Source organism: Coregonus lavaretus, assembly GCF_964263955.1.
Source record: "Coregonus lavaretus genome assembly, contig: HAP1_SCAFFOLD_396, whole genome shotgun sequence".
In the NCBI taxonomy this organism is placed as follows: domain Eukaryota; kingdom Metazoa; phylum Chordata; class Actinopteri; order Salmoniformes; family Salmonidae; genus Coregonus; species Coregonus lavaretus.
The window spans coordinates 215,036-236,327 of NW_028157602.1; the positions used below are offsets into that span (position 1 = coordinate 215,036).

The window sequence follows — 21,292 nt, forward strand, 5'->3', positions numbered from 1 at the left end:
TAGGGGCTAGGGGTTTAGAGGTTTAGCTCCTGTACCTTTAGCTCAGCAGGCTAACACACTGCAATGCTGTTGTGACCAACTGGATTTGAACCTGTGTCTCCTGCGCAGTCACACCATAAGGCTTGTGTTAGCCCGCTGAGCTAAAGGCTGGAGCTCAGGAAGCTAACACAAGCCTCCAGGCAGGTCTCAGACAAGGTAAGGCATCATGGAAACATAACGTTTCACTGAACCACATCCATTACACTGGGCTATTGGCCAACTATTATAGTACTGCTCTGGCTCTGTGCTCTCTACGTTCCCACACGGCTGCGCCTGTGGCTAACCTTGAGTACTTCCCAATGACACACCATTACCCATATACTGGCTCTGGTTAAAATAAGTGCACTATGTAGGGAATAGGGTGTCATTTGGAAAGCACCCCTTCTTCACCGAGGGGCTGACGCACACAACAGTGCTCTATTCACAATGTAGCTTCAAGGACAAGACTTGAAGGTCACAGGAGAGAGACTATGGCCTAGATTCAATCAGATCAAGCGTTCACTGGCGGTAGCAGACACCCGAATAGCGGATGTTTTGGCAGTGTTGGAGGTGGAACTGCGTTGGAGCCGCCTTGCGATCATTGTCACGAAGCCACACCCGCCCCACTCGCGTTAGAAGGTCAGAACAAGAAAGTGTAGGCTATATAGAAATAATATAATATAGAAAATATAAATACCATTCAACCAAATAAAGAGGATTTCTATCATCATAATGGAGGTGTAGATTACATCTCGCATTCCAGTGTTCCAACGTGTAAACCAGGCTGTATTCTGTTAATGCGACTCCCTGCAGCCAATGGCAGTGTCCGCTTTAGGTATAACGCCAGGAGCCGCTTGGGGATTTGACAGCTCTAATGCAGTTCCGCCTCTGACATCGCCAAAACAACCTGCTATGACCATATTTCTGGAGTTTTACCACTCACAAAACTTTACTTTCAACGTAATTTCATTGACCCATATGTGATGTCAAAGGCCACTACTGACTTCACATGTAGTAATTCATACTTGCCCAATGCACATAAACAAACAACAACAACGATCGTCATTGTGGATGAAATCAAATTGATACTCTTGATAATTGTTCCTTTACTTGGAACAGGATTTTAGGATGATCCCTGAGTGATTGTGCAAAATATTTTGATTCTTCAGTTGATCCATTCTCTCTTGCCCCTACATCTCTCTCTGTTGGAGTCGGATTCCCTCTAAATCTCTCTCTGTTGGAGTCGGATTCCCTCTAAATCTCTCTCTGTTGGAGTCGGATTCCCTCTAAATCTCTCTCTGTTGGAGTCGGATTCCCTCTAAATCTCTCTCTGTTGGAGTCGGATTCCCTCTAAATCTCTCTCTGTTGGAGTCGGATTCCCTCTAAATCTCTCTCTGTTGGAGTCGGATTCCCTCTAAATCTCTCTCTGTTGGAGTCGGATTCCCTCTAAATCTCTCTCTGTTGGAGTCGGATTCCCTCTAAATCTCTCTCTGTTGGAGTCGGATTCCCTCTAAATCTCTCTCTGTTGGAGTCGGATTCCCTCTGTGTTCACTGGATCAGATAGCATCCCGTTGCAGGGGAATCATGTGGAGTATCAAATCTAATCAAACTTACAGCAGGTATAAAAGTTGTGTGCTAGCTCCCTTCACATTACAGTACAGTAATCAACATTACAGTAGGCTACAATAATCCATCAATAACAAAGAGTCAAATCAAAAATAACTATAATAACTACAATAAGTATGAAGTACAAGTGTAGTGTCGAGAAAACGATGCTGAGATGCTGTGAGAACAAGAAATCCGCTGACACTGTCCTCGATTATAATTATTTATTACATTGAAGAGCTCAGCGCCAATTTACAGACTTCTGCAGACATCTGGAGAATAACCGGCCCCAATCTCTAATATGTTATTCTCCCCTCCTTTTGTCCCAAACCATAGTATATATATCCTATGTAACCCGATATGGGTGTTTTCCCCTACAGACCAATCCCAGGACTCCACCTAACAGACTTCCTCTGCTTTAGGGTGCCCCTATAGAACTACTCTCCAGATCAACATCCTCTAAGACACCATTTGCAAACGTCAGCAAAATTGTAAATTGTTCAGACACTACACAAGCATTACAGTGAGTTCTGTAGCTCTGGCCTTGCAATCTGCTTCGAGACACGGCAGAGGCCGGATCATTCCGGCGATTGTGATAGGGAGTTCGATGGTGAGGCATATATCTGTACCTGGGGCAAAGACTTTGTGTTTTCCTGAGGCAAACGTTCAGGATATCACCAGGTTGCTTCCCGAGGCTGTGAGTCAGTCACCGGGGGCTGATACTGTCATGGTTCATGTGGGGTCAAATGACATTATGAAGGGCAGCTCAGAACAGCTGAAGATGGATTTTAAAGAACTGATTGTGTCTCTACTTCACACCAACAAACGCCCCATAATATCTGTCCCTCTGTCCTCCCTAAATCGTGGCATTGAACGATTCAGCAAACTTTTAGCCCTCCATAACTGGCTACGAGACTATTGCAGCACTGTAGGTGTAACATTTATTGACAATTTTGATACCTTCTGGAAACAAAGCTATTATAAGGAGGATGGGATCCACCCAAATCATTTGGGTTCCTGGATCCTTTCACAGCATTATAAGGCTGCGTTGAGACAATGACTTATCAATGACCCAAGTCCAGCTCATTTAATCCCTACTATTGTGTCGCTGAGTTGTCATAATGATTCAGCAAATGTACATTATCCTATGGGTGTTGGAAGACACATTGTAAATAACCTAATTTATGTCCCTCTTACTGCCCGGAATGCCTCTGTTGATCCTACAGCTATTGTATGCAGTAATCATATGCCTATGAACCAGAGTAATACTGTTAGCACTGAGGTGGTGTGCCTTAGTAGGAAGTCCACTGTGTGCAGCTCACCCTGCACTAATAAAAATAACCAGAGTATGTCTACCTCTGCTAAGCTTCCCAGTAAAGCAAGACAAAATAATCAAGCATCCCAGAAAAGTGTTAGAAATAGCCCACATTAACATATGTAGCTTAAGAAACAAGGTTCATGAAATCAATAATTTGCTAGTAACAGATGACATTCATATTATGACAATCTCTGAAACTCACTTAGATTATACCTTTGATGATACAGTGGTAGCAATACAAGGTTATAATATTTACAGAAAAGACAGAAATGCCAATGGGGGCGGTGTTGCGGTCTATATTCAGAACCACATTCCTGTAAAGCTTAGAGAGGATCACATGTTAAATACTGTTTAAGTAATATGTGTTACAGGAGGGGGTCGCAGTTCCGGAGCGACCCACTAGGTGTCATCCTCCGACGACCATAGGCACCTCCTCACTCACAGTCTGGACTAATCAGTATCCTATTGGTGTCACCTGTGTCTACCTGTTCACCTGTGTATTTATGCCCTCACTTCCCTGTGTTCCCTTGCTCAGTTTTCTCTGCTAGTTTCTCTATGCTCAGCAGTACTAATCAGTGTCTGATTGGAGAAGTATGTACAGGTACTCGAGAAGTGTTCTCAGTGTTTCTTTATTATTTCAGTCGTAGTTACTTTTTCGTATTTTGGCTGTCAGCCTGTTTTTGGAGACTTATTTGCTCCACCTTTCTTTTATTGTGTTAAGTCCGTTGTTAGTATTCTGGCTTCGGGACCACCAGTAAAGATCCTTGTTTCACCATCTCTGCCTACTGCCTACTGTCTATCCTGCACCGCACCTGGGTCACACCTCACACCAACACTTACACATATGGCTACAGGTTCACATGCCTCACCTGAAGCCCATTCTGGTGGGAAGCTGCTATAGACCACCAAGTGCTACCAGTCAGTATCTGGATAACATGTGTGAAATGCTTGATAATATATGTGATATCAATAGAGAGGTATACTTTCTGTGTGATTTAAATATTGACTGGCTTTCATCAGGCTGCCCACTCAAGAGAAAGCTTCAAACTATAACTAGTGCCTGCAACCTGGTTCAGGTTATCAATCAACCTACCAGGGTATTTACAAACAGTAGAGGAATTAAATCATCAACATGTATTGATCATATCTTTACTAATGCTGCAGAAATGTTTTTGAACGCAGTATCCAAATCCATCGGATGTAGTGATCACAATATAGTAGCCATATCTAGGAAAACCAAAGTTCCAAAGGCTGGGCCTAATATTGTGTGTAAGAGGTCATACAAAAAGTTCTGTAGTGATTCTTATATTGTTTAATAATATTTGTTGGTCTGTTGTGTGTAATGAGGAGCAACCAGACGCTGCACTTGACACATTTATGAAATTGCTTATCCCATTTACTAATAAGCATGCACCCACTAAGAAAATAACTGCAAAAACTGTTAAATCCCAGCGAATTGATGAGAAATTGAAAAATGGTATGGTTGAGAGGGAGGAGACAAAATAAATGGCAAATAGATCTGGCTGTACTACCGATAGGCAAACATACTGCAAATGGAGAAATCATGTGACTAAACTGTATAAAAAGAAGAAGAAACTACACTATGAAACAAAGATAAATGACAAAGAATGATAGGAAAAAGCTTTGGGGCACCTTAAATGAAATCTTGGGCAAAAAGGCAAACTCCACTCCATCATTCATTGAATCAGATGGCTCATTCATAACAAAACCCACTGATATTGCCAACTACTTTAATGATTTTTTCATTGGCAAGATTGGCAAACTTATGCATGACATGCCAGCATCAAACGCTGACACTACACATCCAAGTAAATCTGACCAAATTATGAAAGACAAGCGTTGTAATTTTGAATTCCGTAAATTAAGTGTGGAAGAGGTGAAAAAAGTACTATTGTCGATCAACAATGACAAGCCACCAAGGTCTGACAACTTGGATGGAAAATTACTGAGGATAATAGAGGACGATATTGCTACTCCTATTTGCCATATCTTCAATTTAAGCCTGCTAGAAAATATGTGCCCTCAGGCCTGGAGGGAAGCAAAAGTTATTCCCCTACCTAAGAATAGTAAAGCCCCCTTAACTGGCTCAAATAGCTGACCAATCAGCCTGTTACCAACCCTTAGTAAACCTTTGGGAAAAATGGTGTTTGACCAGATAAAATGCTATTTCACAGTAAACAAATTGACAACAGACTTTCAGCACGCTTATAGGGAAGGACACTCAACAAGCACAGCACTTACACAAATGACTGATGTTTGGCTGAGAGAAATTGATGATAAAAAGATTGTGGGGGTTGTTTTGTTAGACTTCAGTGTGGCTTTTGACATTATCGATCATAGTTTGTTGCTGGAAAAACAAATGTGTTATGGCTTTACACACCCTGCAATATTGTGGATAAAGAGTTACCTGTCTAACAGAACTCAGAGGGTGTTATTTAATGGAAGCCTCCCCAACAAAATCCAGGTAGAATCAGGAATTCCCCAGGGCAGACTTCTAGGCCCCTTACTTTTTTAAATCTTTACTAACGACATGCCACTGGCTTTGTGTGTCTAAAGCCAGTGTGTCTATGAATGCGGATGACTCATCACTATACACGTCAGCTACCACAGCGACTGAAATGACAGCAACACTTAACAAAGAGCTGCTGTTAGTTTCAGAATTGGTGGCAAGGAAGAAGTTAGTCCTAAATATTTCAAAAACTAAAAGCATTGTATTTTGGACAAATCATTTACTAAAGCCTAAACCTCAACTATATCTTGTGATGAATAATGTGGAAATTTGAGCAAGTTGAGGAGACTAAATAGCTTGGAGTAACCCTGGATTGTAAACTGTCATGGTCAAAACATATTGATACAACAGTAGCTAGCATGGGGATAAGTCTGTCTATAATAAAGTGCAGCTCTGCCTTCTTAACAGCACTATCAACAAGGCAGGTCCTACAGGCTCTAGTTTTGTCGCACCTGGACTACTGTTCAGTCGTGTGGTCAGGTGTCACAAAGAGGGACTTAGGAAAATTGCAATTGGCTCAGAACAGGGCAGCACGGCTGGCCCTTGGATGTACACAGAGAGCTAACATTAATATGTCAATCTCTTCTGGCTCAAAGTGGAGGAAAGATTGACTTCACCACTATTTGTATTTGTGAGAGGTATTGACATGTTGAATGAACCGAGCTGTCTGTTTGAACTACTGGCACAGAGCTCGGACACCCATGCATACCCCACAAAACATGCCACCAGAGGTCTCTTCACAGTCCCCAAGTCAAGAACAGACTATGGGAGGCGCACAGTACTACATAGAGCCATGACTACATGGAACTCTATTCCACATCAAGTAACTAATGCCAGGAGTAAAATTTGATTTAAAAAACAGATAGAAATACACCTTATGGAACAGCGGGGACAAACATAGACACATGCATACAAACACACAATAACATGCGCAATATATACACATGTACATTTGAAGTCGGAAGTTTACATACACTTAGGTTGGAGTCATTAAAACCCGTTTTTCAACCACTCTACAAATTTCTTGTTAACAAACTATAGTTTTGGCAAGTCGGTTAGGACATCTACTTTGTGCATGACACAAGTCATTTTTCCAACAATTGTTTACAGACAGATTATTTAACTTATAATTCACTTTATCACAATTCCAGTGGGTCAGAAGTTTACATACACTAAGTTGACTGTGCCTTTAAACAGCTTGGAAAATTCCAGAAAATGATGTCATGGCTTTAGAAGATGAACGTACTTTGGTGTGAAAAGTGCAAATCAATCCCAGAACAACAGCAAAGGACCTTGTGAAGATGCTGGAGGAAACAGATACAAAAGTATCTATATCCACAGTAAAACAAGTCCTATTTCGACATAACCTGAAAGGCCGCTCAGCAAGGAAGAAGCCACTGCTCCAAAACCGCCATAAAAAAGCCAGACTATGGTTTGCAACTGCACATGGGGACAAAGATCGTACTTTTTGGAGAAATGTCCTCTGGTCTGATGAAACAAAAATAGAACTATTTGGCCATAATGACCATCGTTATGTTTGGAGGAAAAAGGGGATGGCTTGCAAGCCGAAGAACACCATCCCAACCGTGAAGCACGGGGATGGCAGCATCATGCTGTGGGAGTGCTTTGCTGCTGGAGGGACTGGTGCACTTACAAAATAGATGGCATCATGAGGAAGGAAAATTATGTGGATATATTGAAGCAACATCTCAAGACATCAGTCAGGAAGTTAAAGCTTGGTCGCAAATGGGTCTTCCAAATGGACAATGACCCCAAGCATACTTCCAAAGTTGTGGCAAAATAGCTAAAGGACAACAAAGTCAGGGTATTGGAATGGCCATCATTGGAATGGTATTGGTAAGCCCTGACCTCAATCCTATAGAACCTTTGTGGGCAGAACTGAAAAAGTGTGTGCGAGCAAGGAGGCCTACAAACCTGTTACAACCACTGTAACCAGTTACACCAGCTCTGTCAGGAGGAATGGGCCAAAATTCACCCAACTTATTGTGGGAAGCTTGTGGAAGGTTACCTGAAACGTTTGACCGAAGTTAAACAATTTAAAGGCAATGCTACCAAATACTAATTGAGTGTATGTAAACTTCTGACCCACTGGGAATGCGATGAAAGAAATAAAAGCATCATTCTCTCTACTATTATTCTGACATTTCACATTCATAAAATAAAGTGGTGATCCTAACTGACCTAAAACAGGGAATTTTTACTAGGATTAAATGTCAGGAATTGTGAAAAACTGAGTTTAAATGTATTTGGCTAAGGTGTATGTAAACTTTCGACTTCAACTGTATGTACACATGGATTTTGTGTTATAGATATGTGGTAGTAGAGTAGAGGCCTGAGGGCACAATATGTTGTGAAATCTGTTATGAATGTATTGTAATGTTTCTAAAATGTATAACTGCCTTAATTTTGCTGGACCCCAGGAAGAGTAGCTGCTGCCAATAGGGATCCATAATAAATACAAATACAAATTACAGTAGGCTACAATAATCAATCAATAATAAAGTGTCAAATACAAAATAACTAAAATAAGTATGAAGTACAAGCATTGCAGTAGTGATGTTCAGGATAGGCCGTCATTCTGGCTGGCTCCTCTCTGCTCTCCTGATGATCTCTGTAAGGGCCAATGTTGTTAACCATCTGGAAGTGAACCACATCCTTCACTTTACTCCTGGACTGTTCTCACAACCAGTGGCCCCACACTGCATGGACATCCTTCACACTCACTGCTCTGCACCACACTGGACATTGATTTTGTGGGTGATTCTTCATCTTTAGTTGAAGTCTATGTGTGTGTGTGTGTGTGTGTGTGTGTGTGTGTGTGTGTGTGTGTGTGTGTGCATGCGTGCATGTGGGTGGTGTGTGTGTGGGTGTGTGGGTGTGTGGGGGTGTGTGGGTGTGTGAGTGTGTGAGTGTGTGTGTGTGTGTGGGTGGGTGTGTGTGTGGTGTGTGGGGGTGTGTGTGGGTGTGTGTGTGTGTGTGTGTGTGTGTAGTAGAATGACCCAGGTTCCAGTTACTCTGTTATCTTTATCTCAGGATCTCCAAAGTCGTCTTCCCCATCATGGGGGTCATTAGCATGATTAATGACTATTCTCTGCTCTCAATAGTTTCCAGGATGCTGCTATCTGCTGTAGGTGCACTCACAATCACTGCACCACATTGGACATGGTTCATATCCTTCACAATCACTGCACCGCATTGGACATGGTTCATATCCTTCACAATCACTGCACCGCATTGGACATGGTTCATATCCTTCACAATCACTGTTTCACATTGGACATGGTTCAATCCTTCACAATCACTGTATCACATTGGACATCCTTCATATCCTTCACAATGATGAAGTAGCCAAAGCACACTGTCAATGTCAGTGCACATGTAAAGGGTTATGGTCATTATACAACCGACAGAGTTATCTCTATCTCCATCACTAATCAATCAGTTATCTGTCCTACAATGTACATTCATGAGGGTCAACAGCATGATTAATGACTATTCTACCTTCTCTAAATAGGGTCCAGGATGCTGGCTGCCTGCTGTAGGAGGACGGCTGGGCTGCAGACAGAGGCTGACTTTACAGCACTGCGTAGGCAGCTAGGTCGCTTTAACTGTGGGTAGTAGTAAGATTTATAGGCCCTGGTCTCTAGGCATGGCTGCCAGCAGTGCACATTGTTCACAGCAGAAAACTGTGGGCAGGTGGGAAAGTGGATAGAGACAGAGACAAGAAGGTTTATATCTGTCTGACTCAGGATAGGTCTGATATCTGTCTGACTCAGGATAGGTCTGATATCTGTCTGACTCAGGATAGGTCTGATATCTGTCTGACTCAGGATAGGTGTGATATCTGTCTGACTCAGGATAGGTGTGATATCTGTCTGACTCAGGATAGGTGTGATATCTGTCTGACTCAGGATAGGTGTGATATCTGTCTGACTCAGGATAGGTGTGATATCTGTCTGACTCAGGATAGGTCTGATATCTGTCTGACTCAGGATAGGTGTGATATCTGTCTGACTCAGGATAGGTGTGATATCTGTCTGACTCAGGATAGGTGTGATATCTGTCTGACTCAGGATAGGTGTGATATATGTCTGACTCAGGATAGGTCTGATATCTGTTTGACTCAGGATAGGTCTGATATCTGTCTGGATGTCAGAGGAAGAAGAGAACCCTATCCTGGCTCCTTCTGAAGCAGTCAGTGAAATACAGGATGAGGAAGGAGTGTATGGAGAAACATAAACATAGCTACACATCTCTGTCAGCATAGTAAATAACCAGGTAATAAGGTTTAATATCTCTGTCAGCATAGTAAATAACCAGGTAATAAGGTTTAATATCTCTGTCAGCATAGTAAATAACCAGGTAATAAGGTTTAATATCTCTGTCAGCATAGTAAATAACCAGGTAATAAGGTTTAATATCTCTGTCAGCATAGTAAATAACCAGGTAATAAGGTTTAATATCTCTGTCTGCATAGTAAATAACCAGGTAATAAGGTTTAATATCTCTGTCAGCATAGTAAATAACCAGGTAATAAGGTTTAATATATCTGTCAGCATAGTAAATAACCAGGTAATAAGGTTTAATATCTCTGTCAGCATAGTAAATAACCAGGTAATAAGGTTTAATATCTCTGTCAGCATAGTAAATAACCAGGTAATAAGGTTTAATATATCTGTCAGCATAGTAAATAACCAGGTAATAAGGTTTAATATCTCTGTCAGCATAGTAAATAACCAGGTAATAAGGTTTAATATCTCTGTCAGCATAGTAAATAACCAGGTAATAAGGTTTAATATCTCTGTCAGCATAGTAAATAACCAGGTAATAAGGTTTAATATCTCTGTCAGCATAGTAAATAACCAGGTAATAAGGTTTAATATCTCTGTCAGCATAGTAAATAACCAGGTAATAAGGTTTAATATCTATGTCAGCATAGTAAATAACCATGTAATAAGGTTTAATATCTCTGTCAGCATAGTAAATAACCAGGTAATAAGGTTTAATATCTCTGTCAGCATAGTAAATAACCAGGTAATAAGGTTTAATATCTCTGTCAGCATAGTAAATAACCAGGTAATAATGTTTAATATCTCTGTCAGCATAGTAAATAACCAGGTAATAAGGTTTAATATCTCTGTCAGCATAGTAAATAACCAGGTAATAAGGTTTAATATCTCTGTCAGCATAGTAAATAACCAGGTAATAAGGTTTAATATCTCTGTCAGCATAGTAAATAACCATGTAATAAGGTTTAATATCTCTGTCAGCATAGTAAATAACCAGGTAATAAGGTTTAATATCTCTGTCAGCATAGTAAATAACCAGGTAATAAGGTTTAATATCTCTGTCAGCATAGTAAATAACCAGGTAATAAGGTTTAATATCTCTGTCAGCATAGTAAATAACCAGGTAATAAGGTTTAATATCTCTGTCAGTATAGTAAATAACCAGGTAATAAGGTTTAATATCTCTGTCAGCATAGTAAATAACCAGGTAATAAGGTTTAATATATCTGTCAGCATAGTAAATAACCAGGTAATAAGGTTTAATATCTCTGTCAGCATAGTAAATAACCAGGTAATAAGGTTTAATATCTCTGTCAGCATAGTAAATAACCAGGTAATAAGGTTTAATATCTCTGTCAGCATAGTAAATAACCAGGTAATAAGGTTTAATATCTCTGTCAGCATAGTAAATAACCAGGTAATAAGGTTTAATATCTCTGTCAGCATAGTAAATAACCAGGTAATAAGGTTCAATATCTCTATCCCGCCATAGCCAGCTTCTTGTATAAGAGTAGCATTCAGGCAAGGTTATTGTCATTTGGAGAAACATCTGTGTTACTGTCGTGAGCCAGTAAGCCAGCCAGTCAGCCAGCCATCCAGTCAGCCAACCAGTCAGCCAGCAAGCCCGCCAGCCAGCCAGTAAGCCAGCCAGTCAGCCAGCCATCCATCCAGTCAGCCAGCCAGCCAGCCAGCCAACCAGTCAGCCAACCAGTCAGCCAGCCAGCCAGCCCGCCAGCCAACCAGTCAGCCAGCCAGCCAGCCCGCCAGCCAACCAGTCAGCCAGTAAGCCAGCCAGCCAGCCAGCCAACCAGTCAGCCAGTGCAGAGGAAAGCATTGTGTTGAGGTAAACACATATCACAGAGCCGGTGGAGGGAGTTGGAGAGAGGTCTATACTGTACAGAAGTGCTGTCTTTGTTCTGTCTGGGCCTGTGCTACAAACCAAATGTATTCTACTGTATGTGACAGCACTAGACCAATAGAACGACAGGGTAACATCAGTAATATAGAACGACAGGGTACAGTTGAAGTCGGAAGTTTACGTACACCTTAGCCAAATACATTTAAACTCAGTTTTTCACAATTCCTGACATTTAATCCTAGTCAAAATTCCCTGTTTTACGTCAGATAGGATCACCACTTTATTTTAAGAATGTGAAATGTCAGAATAATAGTAGAGAGAATGATTTATTTCAGTTTTTATTTCTTTCTTTCACGTTCCCAGTTGGTCAGAAGTTTACATACACTCAATTAGTATTTGGTAGCATTGCCTTTAAATTGTTTAACTTGGGTCAAACGTTTCGGGTAGCCTTCCACAAGCTTCCCACAATAAGTTGGGTGAATTTTGGCCCATTCCTCCTGACAGAGCTGGTGTAACTGAGTCAGGTTTGTAGGCCTCCTTGCTCGCACATGCTTTTTCATTTCTGCCCACAAAGGTTCTATAGGATTGAGGTCAGGGCTTTTTGATGACCACTCCAATACCTTGACTTTTGTGGTATCGCGTCGAATGCTGATGGGTATTGCTGTCAATCAAAGAATCCACTTAAGCTGTACCGTGTTTTAGAGGCTTTTATTAATATCACGAGGTTACAGCATAAGTTAACAGACCCGCGGAGATCTGGAGAAGCAGTCCCAAATAAATCTCAATGCTTTCTGCCCCTCCGTCGTGTTTCCCCCAGTATATATAACCTCCCAAGATGTGGGTTGCTCCCTCTACTGTCCAATCCCCGTGTCTACACCACACTTCCTGTCTGTTGTATGTGGCGTTACACTAAAACAGGCCCTCTTGATACCAAAATCAACATTCTTTCAGTTCCACTCAAAAAAACCTTTAACACCATCATAATCTCAATACACTACATATTGTTGCCCTTAAACCATTTTGCCACAACTTTGGAAGTATGCTTGTCCATTTGGAAGACCCATTTGCGACCAAGCTTTAACTTCCTGACTGATGTCTTGAGATGTTGCTTCAACATATCCACATAATTTTCCTTCCTCATGATGCCATCTATTTTGTGAAGTGCACCAGTCCCTCCAGCAGCAAAGCACCCCCACAGCATGATGCTGCCACCCCCGTGCTTCACGGTTGGGATGGTGTTCTTCGGCTTGCAAGCCTTCCCCTTTTTCCTCCAAACATAACGATGGTCATTATGGGCAAACAGTTCTATTTTTGTTTCATCAGACCAGAGGACATTTCTCCAAAAAGTAAGATCTTTGTCCCCATGTGCAGTTTTGGAGAAGTGGCTTCTTCCTTGCTGAGCGGCCTTTCAGGTTATGTCGATATAGGACTCGTTTTACTGTGGATATAGATACTTTTGTACCCGTTTCCTCCAGCATCTTCACAAGGTCCTTTGCTGCTGTTCTGGGTTTGATTTGCACTTTTCGCACCAAAGTACGTTCATCTCTAGGAGACAGAACACTTCTCCTTCCTGAGCGGTATGACGGCTGCGTGGTCCCATGGTGTTTATACTTGCGTACTATTGTTTGTACAGATGAACATGGTACCTTCAGGCATTTGGAAATTGCTCCTAAGGGTGAACCAGACTTGTGGAGGTCCACAATTCTTTTTCTGAGGTCTTGGCTGATTTCTTTTGATTTTCCCATGATGTCAAGCAAAGAGGCACTGAGTTTGAAGGTAGGCCTTGAAATACATCCACAGGTACACCTCCAATTGACTCAAATGATGTCAATTAGCCTATCAGAAACTTCTAAAGCCATGACATCATTTTCTGGAATTTTCCAAGCTGTTTAAAGGCACAGTCAACTTAGTGTATGTGAACTTCTGACCCTCTGGAATTGTGATACAGTGAATTATAAGTGAAATAATCTGTCTGTAAACAATTGTTGGATAATGACTTATACTTAGGCAGCCTGTTGGCACTTTTGTATTGTGGGATCTTGATCCGTAAGGTTTGTGTTTAAACCCTAGGACTTCACGTATCGTTTGTTGTTTTTGTTCGTGTGTACTCATTAAAAGAATGTACGCTTATCACGCTGCGCCTTGGTCCGCTTCATCATGTGTCAACGATCGTGACAACGCCAGGTGCCCAATATATTTACAGGGTTGAGTAGGTCACTTTCTAAATGTAATCCGTTACAGTTAGTAGTTACCTGTCCAAAATGTAATCAGTAACGTAACGTTTGGATTACTTAAACTAAGTAAAGTCATCTTTTTGATTATTTGATGAAGACAAAACGGATCCATCAAACACATTTGGTGTGTCATCATAATGGTCTCTGATTGGTGGTCATCATTTGGTGTGTCATCATAGTGGTCTCTGATTGGTGGTCATCATTTGGTGTGTCATCATAGTGGTCTCTGACTTTTTTCACAGCTGAATTGAAAGTCATTGAAAAAACAGAAAATGTGTCAATGTATTTTTTCGCAAACATCCTTTCTGAATGTGAGTATTTTCTTGTAATCAGAATAGATGTAACTGCTTATATGTAATCAGTTACTCCCCAAACCTGCACCATTAGACCTACAGTAAGGGAAAAAAGTATTTGATCCCCTGCTGATTTTGTACGTTTGCCCACTGACAAAGAAATGATCAGTCTATAATTTTAATGGTAGGTTTATTTGAACAGTGAGAGACAGAATAACAACAAAAAAATCCAGAAAAACACATGTCAAAAATGTAATAAATTGATTTGCATTTTAATGAGGGAAATATGTATTTGACCCTCTCTCAATCAGAAATATTTCTGGCTCCCAGGTGTCTTTTATACAGGTAACGAGCTGAGATTAGGAGCACACTCTTAAAGGGAGTGCTCCTAATCTCAGTTTGTTACCTGTATAAAAGACACCTGTGCACAGAAGCAATCAATCAATCAGATTCCAAACTCTCCACCATGGCCAAGACCAAAGAGCTCTCCAAGGATGTCAGGGACAAGATTGTAGACCTACACAAGGCTGGAATGGGCTACATTTTACATTTACATTTTAGTCATTTAGCAGACGCTCTTATCCAAAGCGACTTACAGTTAGTGAGTGCATACATTATTTTTTTATTTTTTATTTTGCATACTGGCCCCCCGTGGGAATCGAACCCACAACCCTGGCGTTGCAAACGCCATGCTCTACCAACTGAGCTACATCCCTGCCGGCCATTCCCTCCCCTACCCTGGACGACGCTGGGCCAATTGTGCGCCGCCCTATGGGTCTCCCGGTCACGGCTGGCTACGACAGAGCCTGGATTCGAACCAGGATCTAGTGGCACAGCTAGCACTGCAATGCAGTGCCTTAGACCACTGCGCCACTCGGGAGAACGAGACCATCGCCAAGCAGCTTGGTGAGAAGGTAACAACAATTGGTGCGATTATTCGCAAATGGAAGAAACACAAAATAACTGTCAATCTCCCTTGGCCTGGGGCTCCATGCAAGATCTCACCTCGTGGAGTTGCAATGATCATGAGAACGGTGAGGAATCAGCCCAGAACTACACGGGAGGATCTTGTCAATGATCTCAAGGCAGCTGGGACCATAGTCACCAAGAAAACAATTGGTAACACACTACGCCGTGAAGGACTGAAATCCTGCAGCCCCCGCAAGGTCCCCCTGCTCAAGAAAGCACATATACAGGCCCGTCTGAAGTTTGCCAATGAACATATGAAGGATTCAGAGGAGAACTGGGTGAAAGTGTTGTGGTCAGATGAGACCAAAATCGAGCTCTTTGGCATCAACTCAACTCGCCGTGTTTGGAGGAGGAGGAATGCTGCCTATGACCCCAAGAACACCATCCCCACCGTCAAACATGGAGGTGGAAACATTATGCTTTGGGGGTGTTTTTCTGCTAAGGGGACAGGACAACTTCACCGCATCAAAGGGCCGATGGACGGGGCCATGTACCGTCAAATCTTGGGTGAGAACCTCCTTCCCTCAGCCAGGGCATTGAAAATGGGTCGTGGATGGGTATTCCAGCATGACAATGACCCAAAACACACGGCCAAGGCAACAAAGGAGTGGCTCAAGAAGAAGCACATTAAGGTCCTGGAGTGGCCTAGCCAGTCTCCAGACCTTAATCCCATAGAAAATCTGTGGAGGGAGCTGAAGGTCCGAGTTGCCAAACGTCAGCCTCGAAACCTTAATGACTTGGAGAAGATCTGCAAAGTGGAGTGGAAAAAAATCCCTCCTGAGATGTGTGCAAACCTGGTGGCCAACTACAAGAAACGTCTGACCTCTGTGATTGCCAACAAGGGTTTTGCCACCAAGTACTAAGTCATGTTTTGCAGAGGGGTCAAATACTTATTTCCCTCATTAAAATGCAAATCAATTCATAACATTTTTGACATGCGTTTTTCTGGATTTTTTTGTTGCTATTCTGTCTCTCACTGTTCAAATAAACCTACCATTAAAATTATAGACTGATCATGTCTTTGTCAGTGGGCAAACATACAAAATCAGCAGGGGATGAAATACTTTTTTCCCTCACTGTATGTGTTGAAGGGTAAGCCATTTCTGAGGGAAACTGTCAAGATAATGTGTGCTCTCTATTAGTTGGCTAATCCCCAACCAGGTTTGACTGTGCTCATTAATTATGTCTGATGCATTGACCAGGCTGCAAGAGCACAGCCACAATATAAGAACGAATAGCCCACTCTAGACCAAGACTAGCAAGTAGGCCAGCTCCTCTTTATCAACATTAAAGATTGCTTTTCAGTTGTCTACAGACATGTTTCATTTTATGGGCTACATAGGTTTGAACAGTGACCATTATACTAAAATGTTTAAACCAATACCGTATTTGATAGGCGTACATGTGAAGCGTGTCATGATTCTAGATTATCATCTAAAACTTGTCATGATTCTAGATTATCATCTAAAGCTTGCCATGATTCTAGATTATCATCTGAAGATTGTCATGATTCTAGATTATCATCTGAAGTGTGTCATGATTCTAGATTATGAAAATAATCATATTCAAATTATGATTATTTAATGTTCTTAGAACATCATTGTAAATTCACAGAAATGACACTTCTCTTACTTGGACAGATGTAGGTTTCAAATTCAAACACAGGTATTATTGAATTCACTCTACTGCAACAATCAATGCACGTATAATGAACATCACGTTCAACAAAGCAGTTTGTTGCCAATGATAGATAGAGCCTACATGGATTTTCTTTCCTTCCATACATGCAGGCCTCTGGGGCAAAATAATGATGTTGACAGTTCTATGCGTCTGTGGATATTGCGTTGGAAAATACGGTAGCAGCCTATGATCACGATAGGTCCTATAGGGCAGGGTTTACTATGGCTTCTGTTGATAATGCACAGTCGTCATCATGTGAGAATAAACAATTGCAATGATAATTTAAACGATGGATTCATTCATAATATTGTATCAGTCAATGTTTCAACAACCAAATGCAACAAATTGAAGAGTAGACTACATCGACCGCGTTTCCAATCATGCGACACTGAAATAGCGGCGCAGAACTGCCATAATTAAAACAATACTTACCGAATATAAGCGTGCGAAGCAGGTCTGCCATAACTGCAGCATAAACACTTCCAGAAATGTTTAAATTGAGATGTTTGATTGTTGTTTTTCAGCTGTAGTAGCGCACAGGGGGAAGGCACGTCATCGCAAATAGTCTGGCTGGTTAGGACGCGAGGACCGCTAGGCGTGATAGACGGCTGAACTTGGATGCGCTGGTTCACGATTATCTGCAATTGAGCTGTGGCTGCGTGGAGACAAGTTTGCTGTGACAGACTCTGCTACCACAGAGTTTCTAAACCCAGAGGCGCAACATCGCGAGACTTCCGGGAACGCTTGTAAAGCAGACCATGCAGAACAGGCCTGGGTTTGGGAAGTCAATGGGAGAGTTGGCATAATACGCATCTGTCATACAAGCTAGGTTTCCATCCAATTGGCGACAGATTTTTATGCGAATATTTAAAAATCTGCATAAAGAAAATATGTGCATGTTTCCACCAAACTGACTTGTACTTTTTCGCTTAAGTTTTCATGTACCGAATACAAATCTAAAGTTCAATGTGTTTCCATCAAATATTTTTTGTTGTTGTTGCATACATAGCAAATGTGCCTACATGGTTTTGGCATGTGTCATCAACCACCCGAGCCACTGCCTGTTCACCACGCTATCATCCAGAAGGCGAGGTCAGTACAGGTGCATCAAAGCTGGGACCTACATAATGAAAAACAGCTTCTATCTCAAGGCCATCAGACTGTTAAATGGCCATCACTAGCACATTAGAGGCTGCTGCTGCCTATTGAAATCACTGGCCACTTTAAGAAATGGAACACTAGTCACTTTAATAATGTTTACATATCTTGCACTACTCATCTCATCTCATCTGGATATTATAACCGCGATTGATAATAGACAGTACTGTGCAGCCGTCTTCATCGACCTGGCCAAGGCTTTCGACTCTGTCAACCACGGCATTCTTATTGGCAGACTAAATAGCCTTGGTTTCTCAAATGACTGCCTCGCCTGGTTCACCAACTACTTCTCAGATAGAGTTCAGTGTGTCAAATCGGAGGGCCTGTTGTCTGGACCTATGGCAGTCTCTATGGGGGTGCCACAGGGTTCAATTCTTGGGCCGACACTTTTCTCCGTGTATATCAATGATGTCGCTCTTGCTGCTGGTGACTCTCAGATCCACCTCTACGCAGACGACACCATTTTGTACACATCTGGCCCTTCATTGGACACTGTGTTAACAAACCTCCAAACGAGCTTCAATGCCATACAACACTCCTTCAGTAGCCTCCAACTGCTCTTAAACACTAGTAAAACTAAATGCATGCTTTTCAATCGAACGCTGCTGGCACCGGCCCACCCGACTAGAATCACCACTCTTGACGGGTCTGACCTAGAATATGTGGACAACTACAAATACCTAGGTGTCTGGTTAGACTGTAAACTCTCCTTCCAGACTCACATAAAGAATCTCCAATCCAAAGTTAAATCTAGAATCGGCTTCCTATTTCGCAACAAAGCCTCCTTCACTCATGCTGCCAAACATGACCTCGTAAAACTGACTATCCTACCGATCCTTGACTTCGGCGATGTCATTTACAAAATAGCCTCCAACACTCTACTCAGCAAATTGGATGTAGTCTATCACAGTGCCATCCGTTTTGTCTCCAAAGCCCCATACGCTACCCACCACTGTGACCTGTACGCTCTTGTTGGCTGGTCCTCACTACATGTTCGTTGTCAAACCCACTGGCTCCAGGCCATCTATAAATCACTGCTAGGCAAATCCCCGCCTTATCTTAGCTCATTGGTCACCATAGCAGCACCCACCCGTAGTCTGCGCTCCAGCAGGTATATCTCACTGGTCATTCCCAAAGCCAACACCTCCTTTGGCCGCCATTCCTTCCAGTTCTCTGCTGCCAATGACTGGAACGAATTGCAAAAATCTCTGAAGCTGGAGACTCTTATCTCCCTCACTAACTTTAAGCATCAGTTGTCAGAGCACCTTACCGATCACTGCACCTGTACACAGCCCATCTAAAATTAGCCCACCCAACTACCTCATCCCTATATTGTTATTTATTTTGCTCTTTTGCACCCCAGTATCTCTATTTGCACATAATCTCTTGCACATCTAGCATTCCAGTGTTAATACTATTGTAATTATTTTGCACTATAGCCTATTTATTGCCTTACCTCCATAACTTGCTACATTTGCACACACTGTATATATATTTTCTGTTCTATTCTTGACTTTATGTTTTTTTACCCCATATGTAACTCTGTGTTGTTTTTATCGCACTGCTTTGCTTTATCTTGGCCAGGTCGCAGTTGTAAATGAGAACTTGTTCTCAACTGGCTTACCTGGTTAAATAAAGGTGAAATAAAAAATATATATATATATACCGTTTTTTATAATATTCTACTGTATCTTAGTCTATGCCGCTCTGACATTGCTCGTCCATATATTTATTTATATATTCTGAATTCCGTTTGCTTTACTTAGATTTGTGTGTATAGGGTATATGTTGTGAAATTGTTAGATATTACTTGTTAGATATTACTGCACTGTCGGAGCTAGAAGCACAAGCATTTCGCTACACCCGCAATAACATCTGCTAAACACGTGTATGTGACAAATATAATTTGATTTGATTTGTACTCTAGCCAACAGCTAGCAAACACAGTGGGTGTAGGCCAGAACATCTAGAAAACACAGTGGGTGTAGGCCAGAACATCTAGCAAATACAGTGGGTGTAGGCCAGAACATCTAGCAAATACAGTGGGTGTAGGCCAGGGGTGGACTGGGACAAGAATTCGACCCTGGCATTTTACCCACACCAGCCCACATCACTGCGCCCTTGGTGTCAGTGGTGCCACTAACGTTTACTGTTGGTGGCACCAGCCCATGATTCGGTCGGAACCAAATCATGAGTAATCCTCTTATAAATTAATTCATAAGGATTTATTAAAAAGTATAATAAATAGACTACTGAGGTATTCAATAAATAAGTTGTTTCATCTAACAAGTCCAAGCAGGAATGCATGATTCAATATATTTTGATGTGCAACCTAATCCAGTGATTGTCATGAATTTTGGGTTGACAATTAGACTATAGTTGCTATCTTTTACTGTCGAAATAGGATTCCAGAATTTCCAGAATATATATATTTTTTCAATAGAGATTAATTACATTCATCTTTATGTGCACCAACTAATATCATGGGCTAATTCATGTGGGGTTCAACACCTGAGGAAGTGGAAACTCAAAACACATTAACTATATCACTAACTCTAAATATAATGCCCATTGCTAGTAGCCATGGATTCATCCAACAGTACATTTGTCCTAAGCAAACGTTGCAGTTATAGGCTACTACCATTGAGACCTATAGGCCATCACAATGGCCGGTGTGCGAAATGCGTGCGCACCGATCCATATCTGAAAGCCATATCAAATATCTTGGTTGTAAAATAGTTGCTATTGAGCTGAATATTGAGAGTTGAGAAATAAAAATGATACCTACGGAAAGATGAAACCCTCCACTCTTCGACAGGGACAAGGGTACGAAGCTTTCAAACCTGTGTTTTTCCCACAACTGCATTTTGAAAGGTTGTACTATCAGAACAAGTTTTTCTCTTAAGCACAAGCGGGAGAGGAGAGTGGCTCGCTCTTCACAACAGCAAGCCCCAGCGAGGGCACAGGGGCAGGGCACACACTTTCATTACAGGAATAATGATTATAATACTGTTTGACCCAATTATGTTTTTAGCCGCCCAAAAAATAGTGTGTGAGGTGACAATGTAGAATGTGCTTGTAGTATCTGAACTTCTTTCATATTGTGGGTTACTCTGCTTTGCTGAAACATCTGGAAAGTGTTACCATAGGGGCCCCCTAAAACAGAGGACATTCGGCTATGTGGAGGCCAGGGATTGGTCTATTCAAATCACGCCATCTTATGTTACATGAAGCATAGGATATATATATATATATCATGTTTTAACAAAAGAAGGGAGAGTGATCATATTTGGGATTGGTTTCGTTGCTCTCCAGATTC

General features: G+C 41.6%; 1 protein-coding gene across 1 annotated transcript in view; it reads right to left on the reverse strand.

Annotated features, from left to right (window-relative positions):
* The window catches only part of LOC311125175 (uncharacterized protein), a gene marked incomplete at both ends in the record, with an annotated part of 33,790 nt that extends 16,512 nt beyond the window's left edge, over nt 1-17,278 (reverse strand). The window contains one exon of the mRNA XM_084199230.1: nt 17,248-17,278. Within this exon, the coding sequence (XP_084055356.1) occupies nt 17,248-17,278 (31 nt within the window). The remainder of the gene's footprint in view (nt 1-17,247) is intronic.
* Nucleotides 17,279-21,292: the final 4,014 nt, after the last annotated feature.